Below are 13,242 nucleotides of genomic sequence, written 5' to 3' on the forward strand. Positions count from 1 at the left end.
GATTTTACATATATATAATTAATCACTATTAAAAAATAAACGGTTAACATTAATTATTAAAAAAAATTAATATTAATTATTAACCGATGTTAAAACTATTGATATTAAAAGTATTAACGTTAACATTGATTTTTTAAACTAAATTAAACAACATTAATTTTTTTAAAACCGATAATAAGAAACAACAAAAAATGTAAAATATGTATAAATCAACATCAATTTTTCTAAAAATTAATATTGTGAATTGACGATTACATTAATTTTTCTAAAAATTGATGTTATTTTCTGCTCACTAGCATTAACTTTTAGCAAGATTGATATTGCTTTCTGCCTAACAAATTGATGTTATTGTTTGGATTTTTTTTAATATTCTATTAGACAATTTAATTTTTGTCTATAATAATTGAATATTTACTATCAATTAAAAGAAATATTTAAAGTAATGAAAGTCAATACATTGTAACCTAATCTAAATTAATATAATTCTACAATTCTAAAATTATTTAAACATTTAGTGTTTTATTTTTAACTTTTAAATGATATCTTGTCCACTGAATGTGAATTGTCTTCATGATCTCTGGTTCCAATGGTCTTGGATCAATATACTACATGATATAATAAAGCATAAGTTAATAAATATAAAGAAATTTATATGTTTCACAATTCATGAGAAGAATAAGGAAGAAGAAGGTCATGGAATGTGGATTCTAAGTCCAGTTCATTTGACTTCTATAGTTAGACTGCAAATTACCAACCCAAAGGTGAAATCCCTTACAAAGGAAAAGACCAAATTTTAAGTGACAAATTATAGCCAAATTATAAAGTGGAATTGAAAAAGAAAATTATAGCCAAATTAATATAGTGATTCTCAAACCCTTAAACCCAAGTTCTAGCTTGATTACTCTACTCCAAGTTCAAACGTTTATTCTCATGTAAAAATGAGAAAACTAAATCCAATGAGATTTTTGTTAATATATTATTATTTGCAATATTTGTCAAAAGTTTGCATTCAAGCCAAACGTGAGGCTCATAGTACTTATCATATTTGTCTACTCATCGAACCCGACACTTCTATTTCCCTTTCCATTCAATTTTTAAAGTGCCTAAGTGTAAAAGCATGTTCTCTAAATCACAACTCTATTATATAAGCTAAATCACAACTCTATCTCTCTGCCTCACACACATTCCAAAATGCCTAACAAATTTCACATTCAAACCACACTCATGTGCTCCACGACATTACATTAACACCATAGTCAAATTCCATATTCTATATTCCATTAACACCATAGTCAAATGTCAATCTAATGAAGTATTAAAATATTGATTTCAATATTGGAAAATATACCTACTGCGAGAGACGGATAGGCGAAAAGACGTGACACTTTGATAAGATATCTGAAAGTGTGCTATGGCGACATGAACGAAGTGGAGATTGAGAGGCAGCGAGAAAAGATTGGAGGAGCTAAGACGGAGAGGAAGAAGCACGAGAGTGGAAGAGGTGAGACGAAGAGGAAGAGGCGCAAAATGGTAAGTGAATTAAGGCGTAGACACAATTTATATTCTTAAAAACCGATTTTGTTAACATCGATTTTTCACTAAAAACCGATGTTAATAAACTGATGTTAACTTATCAGATTGTTAACATTGATTTTTGAAAAAAAAACAATGTTAACTTATCATTTCACAACATTGGTTTTTGAACAAACTGATGTTAACATAAGTTAGTTAATATTAGTTATACGAAAAACTAATGTTAACCAACTTATTTTATTTACAAATATATCACCGCATTTTTGTTAATATTAATTTTATCAAAAACTGATATGAACTTAACGACATTAAATATATATTTTGGAATAGTAATTCTTGTTGAAAAATTTGATTGATTCGTTTTAATGATTTTTAATTATATTATTCATTTATAGGACTCTAACTTAAAATTTAAAGGATTTAAATTTATTTTTACTGTCATCAATGACATTGTAAAATACAAATGAGATAAGGTGAAAAAATAGAAGTAAATGATAAAATAAATCAAATGAATATTTCTTTCAAATGATAAAATAAATCATATAAAAACAATAAAAGATGCAATAAAAAACATTATCTATGTTTTTCTCTCTCAAATATCTTTTTTTTTTCCTCAAAAATATTCATTTTTAAGACATGATACAAGTTAAATATGAATATTTCGTTGATAAGAATTTGATTTTTAGTTCACCAAATTTTAGAGAACTAACTTTCAGACTTAATTCACTTGACATATGAATAATATAAATAATCATGTTCATATGGATAATATGATTCAGTTGACATGTTTTAACATCTAAACTAACTAACCATGTGCGCGAAACAATCATATTTAAGAATCACTATAATTTAAAACTTTTTTTAAGTATTTAATATAACTATATATTTAAAATACAAATTTAAAATTATTAATTAAATTAAAATAATTTAATATCAATTAATCTACCTACAAAGTGATCATTAAAATGATCTAATTCACTAATATGATTCAAATTCATATCTTAATACTAATATTTAAAAATATTAAAATTAATTTCATGTAAGTTACAAACAAACTGTTCCTTTTCCTTTTTATTAATGAGACTCAACTTCCAATGGTGCTTTTATCCCCTCTGACATAGTTGAAATAGCACTATTATATTTATTTTGTTGTTAACTATGCTGTCATTATACTATTACCATAATCATTCCCTGGGTATGCTGCACCTCACTCACACGTGTGAGGGGGAAGAGACTCTCTCTCTCTCCATTCATCGGGTTGCAGAGTCTAAGGCTGTCACCCTTCAACGTGGTGGATGTTTACTTGTAGGTCGTGGCTGTGCAGAGATACCTTTCTTTTCAAAGCAGAAGATGAAAATGAGGACTCTAATTTTATTTATGGGTCTATCTAATTAGTATCTTTATGATATTAATAAAAAGACTCATAAAAAATAATATTTATTATAAAATATAAAAATACGTAAAAAAATTAATTTAAAATATAATTTTACATATTCTAATAAAAATATTTTTCTTTTTAACTTTTTAACACATGTATTCTAAGGATTAAAGGTACTGGTTTATATTTGTTTTATTTTATTCAACTTTTTTTCTTTGTCTTGCCCTAGCCATTGATACACAAGTAACACAACAAGAGACCCTGCCATGTTCATGTACACCCTATGCCATAGCTACCCTATTCATGCATTCAGCTATATATATTAGTCTTTCTACTACTATGACTCTCTCTGTCCATCCCCATCACATCACCAGGCCAGTGCATATAAGTGTGCATACATATTACAGGAGTTCGTTCAGTCACAGAACAAATGCACACATATCATGTACTCTTATAATAACCTCATCATTAATAATTTTTTTCAACCCCATTTTAAACTATATACTTATTTCCATGCAATAAAATGATTTTAAAAAATGGTATGTTTGATGGAGGGAAGAGGAAGATAAATTGAATAGAAGTTGTGAGTTTTACGTGAATCATATATTTTTACGTTTTATTTTAATTTATATTTTATATTTTTATCCTCTCAAATTTCAGCCAAACACAACATAAGATTAATTGGTGTGAGTATTTCTATAAGAGCAAAGTCCTGGTATATTAACACTCCTTAAAGTTTTTCAGAATCGCACATAATAATTTTAGTGTTTAATGTTTGTAATAATTTTTTTATGGTGATATTTGTATTAAATATTCACCGTAAAAAATAATGATTAATTTTTATCAAAGATCATAAATATATATTAGATAAATATTTCCGTCAGAATATGATTCAAATTTAAGATTAAGATTTAAATCTTAAATCACGCGATTAAGAGATATAAGTCGTTATCACTCATATCAATCATCTTTATCGAGAATGTTAAGAAATATATAAGAAAATGTTAGTATAATATTTTTAAATATTAAAGATATAGTGTAATATATAAAAAGTGAAAAGGTAATATTTTTAGACGAATTAATGTAAAAAATAGTGTTGTATATAATTAAAAAAATCAAACTACGAGTATAATTCAGATAAATTGATTTATGAAAAATTATCCTCAAATATTTAAGCACATTCATACTCAAGTTCAGATATAAAATTGCTAACTAAATTGAAATAATGTTATGCTAAATGATTCATGTCCTAGGAGCAAAACTGAAATATATACACAAATAATGAAAGTGATAATAAATTAATTATAATATGATCACAAATTCACAAATTTTTTAAATAGAAAATCAAATGTGTACTGTAGCTTCAGTTGGGCACACCTTCTCAAATAAAGCTTTTTTCGTCATCAATGAATTTTTTGGCTTATTTAAATAAAGTTGAAAACAAAATATCAATTTGTCATTATATAAATAAAATAGTAGCTAATTATACCAGTCATTACACAAAATGAGGCTAGTGTATCTGAAATAGACTTTAACCTGGGATTCAGTTTAACACTTCAACCACCTGAAGTCGACCCAACAACCAAACACTTTTGCCTTTGCGAAAAGCATTAATTGGTGAATAGTTATAAACCATATGTGTTGTTAGTACTGTTCCTGCACACCTGCTGCCTCAACCAATTCACATAACAGTTCACGACAACGTCATTCTCAATACCAACCGTATACTATCTGACGCGGTAATTTGTAGTATGTTTTTTAAATCTTGGCCTACAAAAATTTAATTGTAACAATTTTTATGAATAAATATTTGATGTTATTAGTATATTTTTTATATAATAATTTTTAATTTTTAACATATTAATTTCTTAATTAACATTATGCTAACAATGTTAGAATTTTTCATAAATTCTCGTGGGTTACAATTATTTTGACATTTTGTTTTACAGAAACCGGGCTAATATTAGGGTAATATTTGATGATATTTAAGTTCACTAATTGTGATTAATTGTTCAAGAGCTTTTTTGGATACCTAATTTTGATTGGTGTGAGAATTAATATGGATCTAACCACTAGACTCATAATGTACGATGCCAAGGATCATTAAATAATGCGACTAAATCTTCTTTACCGTCACGATATACAAGTGCTCACTAGGATTTATCGCATTGAAAATCTTAAGATAAAGAAAGACTTGCTTTCTCAACAATTCGTGCAATGCAAACAATTCTAATACATCAAATCATGTTATCAATAAATAAGTAATTAATCAGTGCTTTAAATAAAATATGCCTAAAAAAAATTCATATAAGATATGTGTTTGGCATAATTTTTTCTTAGATCATATTTTTGTCCTTGTATCTAAGGTATCATATTACATCAAATTCATATTTTTGTTTCTTACCTGAGAAATAAATTTACCTTTTCCACTCTAGTCTTTGTCTTTCTATATAGTTGTATCATCAACGCTATTCCAAAGAAGAAAATTTCCACATTCTTCCCTTCCAACAGTGTTACTGCTTGGTGTTTTCCATTCACAAGAAACCCAATCCAATAAAGAAAAATAAGAAGAGGGCAGAAGAAGATGGAGGAAAAAAGATGAGCATGTTTGTGTGTTTTCAATGTTCTTGTTTTCTCAACTGATTGATAACTCAGCTATTCATATATTATTAAAACAAATATTGAGAGAAAACCCTATTTTATTTTACTGCTCTCATTCTGACCTATAAAACCCAATCGCAGACGTTTTTATTAATTTCTGTCATCTGAAACAGGACGTACGGTACGGAACATATGTTTATCCGTTGAACAGAAATTTTTTAACCAATTATATACGGTGTTTGTATAAAAGGAATTAGGCTTTTTTAGTGAAAAGGAGTATTTTTTATTTATTTTTCATATGGATCTGTTTTGAATTAATAAGACAAATGTAATAAATTGGAAAAGGTATTACAACTTCTAAGTTAAAAATCATAATAATTGTAACTAAAATCATAAATAATTTTATAAATTTAGTATAAATATTTTTTTCGACAGTCGTAATTCGTTTTGTTTTGTTTATATGACTTTAAAGTTGTAATTTTTTTTATTATGACTTTAAAGTCATAATATCTTTTTTTAATAAAAGTTTTAAATTTTTTTATGGTAAATTTTTTTATTTTATTTTGTTTTGTTTTCAAAAATTTTAAAATTGTAAAAGAAATTATTTATTTAATTATTAAATAAATAATTTTAGTTTTACTTGTTATTTGTTTTATTTAATATGTTGTATATTTTTATGGTTTTATTTAATATGTTATATATTTTTTTAATGTTTTATTATTTAAAATATATTATATCTTTTAATATTGTTTTATTTACATATTTTTGTTTATTTAAAATTTAGATAATCTTTTAGTAATAAAAGTAGTTGTTAAATTAAAAAAAAATATAATACATTAATATAAAATGAACAATATAAATTAAAGAGAAACATAAAAAGTAGAAATTACATTAGTCATCTACTTGTTTAGATGGACAGTTAGTACGATTATGTCCTTCACTTTTCTACAATGAGCATTTCTTAGACATATATGAAATTGGTTCGTTCATCTCATTATGTATATGAGTAGTGATTGACCTTCTTGATATCTGTTGTCATTTCAAATGATCAGACATAAAATGTGAACTTAAATATTGGGACCATTTATCTTCACTTCCAAGGGTAAAATGATTTATCTAAGCTGGTTGTGGCAAAATTTTCAACAACGTTTAGTTGATGCTGATGATGTTGTTATTACACAACATGCTAGAGCTCATATCATGATGCTGATAGGTGACTGTTTGATGCTAGAAATATTAGGTGCAAGAATTCATTTTATGTATTTCCTTTTATTATCAAATTTGACTGAGGCAGGTCATTACAGTTGGAGTGCAGCAGTATTAACATCCTTTTCCAAGCTCTAGATCGAGCTATGAAGCCTGACCAAACGGAAATCATTGGATGTTTGTTGTTGCAACAATCATAGGCGTGGGACCGCATTAAATGTATTTTCCCAAAGATAGATCACCTATCCATGAAAAAAGTACTTGAAGGACTTGGATTTCCTCCTGCACGAAGGTGGTCTCGTCCAACAACCCAAACAAACATTCCCACCAATTCAATTAGATTGATACACGTCATATTTGATAAATTACATATGAATGAGGTTCATTTCTTAATTTTGACGAGTTAAGTATTTTTTTTGTTTCCTATTTGAACTTAAATATGTGACAATAATAATGTATGTCTTACAATTCTTGTGGACTCCTTATGGCACACCAGAAATAAGGTCATTAATTAATGATGTTGATGTATCAATGATTGTTCGGGCAAAAATCCCTCTCATATGTTTTGCAATTGTGGAATGACATTCAACAGACAAGGTGATGAGACAATTTGGACTGCGACAAATTATTTCAGATGACCCACCAAACTTAGACCAACTCAATGACATAGACACGAGAGGGAGAACAAATATTTTTTTGCCTCACCATCATCGTCACTGGATTGTTAGATGGAATGATTGGAATGATTATATTGTTCACGATGCACCAAGGTCTTTTGCATGAAAAATCAAAATACATGCAATGGTATATTCGACGAACTAAACGATATATATCGCATGATGAGACACTATCTACTAAGGTTGTATGTTTAATTTACAATTTTTAAAAATTATTCATTATTATTTATAACTTTGTAAATCTTAATTCATAATATTATCCTGGTCATCACCAACATCAATCATATGGTGAACCTCTAGTGCATGTTTCTGGATATATGCCCTAACATCATTCATCACAAGCACAATATCAATTAGTGGCTTCTTTCTCTAGATATGCGTCTCAAGGATGTCAATAAAGTTTTCAACCATTAGGGTTCTCATCATATATGCCTCAATACTCATTTCAAATTCATTCTACCTCAAATGTTTTTTATGGACCCTCACAAAGGTTTAACACCACTTTCAACACTCCATCATCTGCATAGAATCTACTACCATTGAGCTCTTGTTATTGTCCATCATTACCTACTCAAATGCGTGACATGCGTCATGATGATGATAAGGAAGATAATGATAACAATAATACCAACTATAACGATAATGATGATGATGATGATGACAACAGTGGTGATCGTGTTCCTTAACAACAACACAATTACACATGACCATCCTAGAACAAGAGGAGAATAAACATGTGCAAATCCAGTCCAGTCCAATCAGATGAGAGACCTCGACGCAGATCTAGAAGAACTCGTTGTGGGACATCATCTCATTATTAATTTAAAAAAACATGTAATTTTCATATAAATGTCTTTGATTTTTAAATAAAAATATTTTAAAATTTCAGTATCTATTTTATTAATAGATTATCTAAATTTTAAATAAACAAAAAATATTTAAATAAAATAATATTAAAAAGATATAATATATTTTAAATAATAAAACATTAAAAAATATATAGCATATTAAATAAAGCTATAAAAAATATACAACGTATTAAATAAAACTAATATCAATTAAAATTAAATAAATAATTTTTTACAATTTAAAAAAAAATTGAAAACAAACAAAATAAAATAAAAAATTGCCATAAAAAATTTGAAATTTTTATTAAAAAAAGGTATTATAACTTTGAAGTCATAATACCAAAAAATAAGTTTTTACGACTTTGAAGTCCTAAAAGAAAAAAAAAATTGACTTCAAAGTCGTAAAAAGACAAATTTATACTAAAGTCGTAAAATTATTTATGACTTCTAATTTAAAAGTCATAACAAATGTTACGACTTACCTCCTTTTAGTAATTAATTCAAAACCGACCCCATATGAAAAATACCGAAAAAATACCCCTTTTGGTTAAAAAGGTAAAAGAATTATGTATTTTCTCTTGTTTAATTTAACGAAAGTGGAAAAAAAAGGGAAAAACATATTTCTAAATTCTAATAATATTTTTGATTTTTAAATCAATTTTTTTTTCTCTCTCATTTTTTAGTACCGTAATAAACATAAGACTCAAGTATAATTGTATTAAATTATAAAAAATGTTTAAATTAGTGTGTTAAATATTAAATTATTCCTATTTTTTTAATTACAAATTATCACCAAAAAATTAGTTTGCTACTAAATTTTTTCCAGCCAGATGTGACAATATCAATGTATCATTTTTATACCATTATTCAAATATATATCATAATATTAATAAGACAGTATAATGAAAATTAAACCCGCGAACATAATTGATACACAGAAAGATGTCCGCAGTTCATCTTAGACTAATTTTAAGGCAAAAAATTATCTAATTCGAAAATGAGAAAGTGTGCATTATTATAGACTGGTCTTAAATTAAAACAATAATGCTATTTGATTTAAAGCAATCAATTATAATCTTTTTCAATTAATTATGTTTTTAGATTACAGATATATACTTTGGTGGAAATAATTCTGTTTAGGCAAAATAAAATTATTTTGACCAATAAAATTTTCTCTCAAAATATTTAACTAACGATTAAAATAAGTTTAAATCGGTTTTAACACTCCTAATTAAGATAAACAAAAAAAAAAAAAGAAGGCATTAAAACACTCAAACTGAAGACAGAAGTAGGTGCCAGTCCTTGGAAACCTTTGAACACGGAACACCTGTGTGATGAATGCTTCTTCAGAAAAGTTGATAGAGATGCGTAGGGTGGCTGGCTGGTGCTGCCTTTATGCCATTATTAGTAAGGTGCATATATGCATTGATTTGAACAACATTTCTGAATTCCGAGATTTATTTATTTTACTTCTTTCTAGCTTTCTCATGAAAACAATTGTGTAAGCAGTGCAGTGAGTGCATACATACATGATCTGATGTGATCTTACATCGGGAACCTGCGAGAACAACATCTCATCTCCTGGTCATTGGTCACTAGTAGGATTGAACTCCTTGTTCTCTTTCAGCTTCATCTTCTGACGTAAAACCCATAAATGATGATTAAGACGTAGCTTCCCATCTAAATTCGTAACGAATTCATTTTTTACTATTAAATTATTTTCCTTTTCTTCTGATTCGATCAAGATATCTTAGCTAGTCACATAATTTTTTTTCTCTATATCTTAAAGATGAATTTGTTGAAGTAGCTTGCATAAATAAATAAAAAAATCCATTTCAGTGTCATTTACGTGTAACGAAATACCCCTAGGTTAAAAAAAGAAAAAGAAATGAATCAAAGATCAAACCTCTAAATTACTACCCTAGCTAGCTAGTTATTACTTCACGAAATTGATTTGAGTACTTCATGAAATTAGTTACTACTACATTCGGGTTAGAAAGATATTGTCTTGATTCTCTCATGAAAGAAAAAAAAATTAAAACTAAAATAATTGAATCAACACAAATACTGATAATTCATATATATCATAATTATTTTGCATGTTTTATATTTTAAACATTCCTTTGTACAAGTTTATGACCAACATTAGTACACTCTCACTTTAAAATAAAATAATTCATACAGGTAGGGTGAATTTTGGTTGTGATGAAAGGGTGATCAATGAAATGGAAAATAAATGAAAGGTAGAAAATGAAAAAAGTTGAATTGTTTGTTTGTGATGAAAGAGGTGTGAAAGAAAGAGAAAATGTGGCATTGATACTCTTAACTTTCATTGTAGAATGAGGAAAATGAATAATAATTATGGGATCATAAATAAGTTTTGTGATGATTTTAATTGTTAAAATTTATGTGATAAAGATATTTTTCATTATTTGCCTATAGTTCAAAATGTCATTTGTAGTTGTTTATCAAAATTGTAAAAAAATTGTGTGTTTTTGGGGTGTCTATTGTATTTTTTTTTTAACTTTTTAACATTTTTGAATGATCAGAAACAAATTTAACCACTTCAATTCAAATATTTTATCTTTTTTATACTTTTTTCATCTCAACCAAATAACCTTACTTTTCATTCTCTTTTTCTCTCTTTTAACTCATTTTTATTTATGATACTTTCACTCATTTTCTTATCTCTCTACCATACCAAACACAATGTAAGTAAATTATTCTCAAATTTTCTTATCTCTCTACCATACCAAACATAATGTAAGTAAATTATTCTTTGTGTGAGTAAAGGATTGCATTTGATCATTTGACAAAGAGGTTACAATTTGTTTGACTTGTAAATTTAAACATACATGCATAACCGTTCATGTGTTTCCAAAATATTGTTTTTTATTTTTAAATATTTATAAAAAATCATTTTTATTACTTCTTATACAATATTTACAAATAAAATAAAGTAATAACGATATAATCATGTATAAAAATAAATAAAAAAAATTTAAACATACATGCCTAACCGTTCATGTGTTTCTACTCAAAACAAAAAGGACAAATTGAGCAAGAATGGAAAAGTAGAAAAGGATAAACTTAGATACAATACTTTATGTACTGCTTGTATTGCTCTTCAATTAGAATTAAAGTTTTAGATTTGTAATCTATGTAATAAAGGTTTCACTACTAAAAAAACACCTTTCAACGTCATTAAATTTAAGGCGGTTTTTAAAAACCGAGGTAGAAAAATAAGCAGTGGCATTATTGAAATTAAATGAAATTTTTTAAAAACGGTTATATAAAAAACGTCGTTGATATAAATGTATTTACAGTTACGAGGGCGTTTTTTACTCATGACCGTCTTTGATTTCAAATTAAATAATAAAATAAAATTTTTATTTTTCGGGTCTACACTGTTTCGTCCTTGCTTCTAAGCTCCGTCTATTGCGTTTCTCGTTTTAGGGAAAAACCAAAAGTCTCTTGGCTTCGAGAGAACTCCACAGCATGCCAATGGCGGTCAATGGCTTCGATGTCGCACCTGGTCAACTTCCTCATGCACCAGAAGATCACCCACATCGGCCTCTACGACCCCAACCCCGACATCCTCCGCGCCCTGTCGGGTACCCACATCCACGTCACCATCAGCGTCCCCAACAACCAGCTCCTCGCCATCGCCTCCTCCAACACCACCGCCACCTCTTGGATCCGCAGAAACGTCGCCGCCTACCACCCCTCCACCCGCATCGCCGCCGTCTCCCTCGGCGACGAGGTCCTCTCCACCCTCCCCTCCGTCGCCCCCCTCCTCCTCCTCGCCCTCTGCTCCCTCCACGCCGCCCTCGTCTATTCCAATCTCCATAACGACGTCTTCGTTTCCACCCCTCACTCCGCCTCCGTCATCCTCAACCCCTTCCCTCCCTCCCAAGGCTTCTTCAACCAAACCCTAGAAACCTTCATTCTCCCTCTTCTCCATTTCCTCTCTCAAACAAATTCCCCCTTAATGCTCAACCTCTACCCTTACTACGTCTTCATGCAGAACAGAAACCTCGTCCCTCTCGAAAACACCCTCTTCAAATGGTGCCATATTATTGTAACCAATGGCATTACATGCATCAGTGCACAACAACAATAGCAATTACTTATCCTCTGCCTATGCCTAGTCATAAGTATGGTTCTCGTGGTATTTGTAAGCATACCAATATAATAATATATATGCTTTCCAGACTATTCTTGCTGAGATATATATATTTGCTTGTCTTCTTTTCTTTACCATTTTTTTATTAACTTAATTATCTGGATTTCTTATGCTTGTGCGTGCTGATTAATGAGAAAACTGGATTTGAAATATATTTGCTTGTCTTCTTTTCTTTACCATTTATAAAAGTGAAAAGCCATTTGGGTTTGGATTTGAAATATTGCAGAGAAAACTGGTATGGAAGGATTTCAATATTGCATATGAAGCAGGAGGAGTTGGAAAGGAAATTAAAATACCATTTCCTGCTTATGTGAATAATAACTCTTTAGAGATTCGCTTTTATTGGGCTGGGAAAGGGACAAATGCTATCCCATATAAATCAATATATGGTCCTCTTATATCAGCTATATCTGTCACTCGTGGTTAGTTGATTTGTCTCTTTGAGTTTATTCTTCTAATTTTACATTTGAAGTATCAAATGACACTAATTGCTCTTGTGCAATGCTGAAACAGACTCTACAGGTGGCAGCACGTCTGCAGGGGTTGTAGTCGGAGAATTTATATTAGGAAAAGAAATTCATTAGCAAAAGGTGATGATTATCTAGAATAAAGTAACCAACTATAAAAATATGGATAATTTTTTTATTCCAACTTAGTATATTTTTTGGTAACTAAAATAATGTATATTTTTTCAAGACTATCAATGACAAAAGATTTTCTCACTTAGGATACCAAAGATAAAAGGTTTTATTCTATTGTCAGAGTTAAAGGATTTAAATATGCAAACGAGTTTATTTACTAACAACTTTGATA

The 13,242-nt window shown here is 28.5% G+C and overlaps 1 protein-coding gene across 1 annotated transcript; it reads left to right on the plus strand.

Annotated features, from left to right (window-relative positions):
* The first annotated feature begins 11,757 nt into the window (after nucleotides 1-11,757).
* LOC100776826 (glucan endo-1,3-beta-glucosidase 1) lies at nucleotides 11,758-12,856 on the plus strand. The gene is made up of 2 exons (XM_014777872.1): nucleotides 11,758-12,324; nucleotides 12,656-12,856. The coding sequence occupies exons 1-2, from the start codon at nucleotides 11,758-11,760 to the stop codon at nucleotides 12,854-12,856; spliced, it is 768 nt and encodes a 255-aa protein (XP_014633358.1).
* Nucleotides 12,857-13,242: the final 386 nt, after the last annotated feature.

The sequence above is a fragment of the Glycine max genome, chromosome 1 (assembly GCF_000004515.6).
Source record: "Glycine max cultivar Williams 82 chromosome 1, Glycine_max_v4.0, whole genome shotgun sequence".
NCBI lineage: Eukaryota > Viridiplantae > Streptophyta > Magnoliopsida > Fabales > Fabaceae > Glycine > Glycine max.

Bases quoted from the DNA above. Each gene is read 5' to 3' on its own strand.
- LOC100776826 (XM_014777872.1), top strand. From the start codon at position 11,758: ATGGCTTCGATGTCGCACCTGGTCAACTTCCTCATGCACCAGAAGATC. The intron at 12,325-12,655 runs GTAACCAATGGC...GAAATATTGCAG, and splicing joins TCAAATGGTGCCATATTATT to AGAAAACTGGTATGGAAGGA.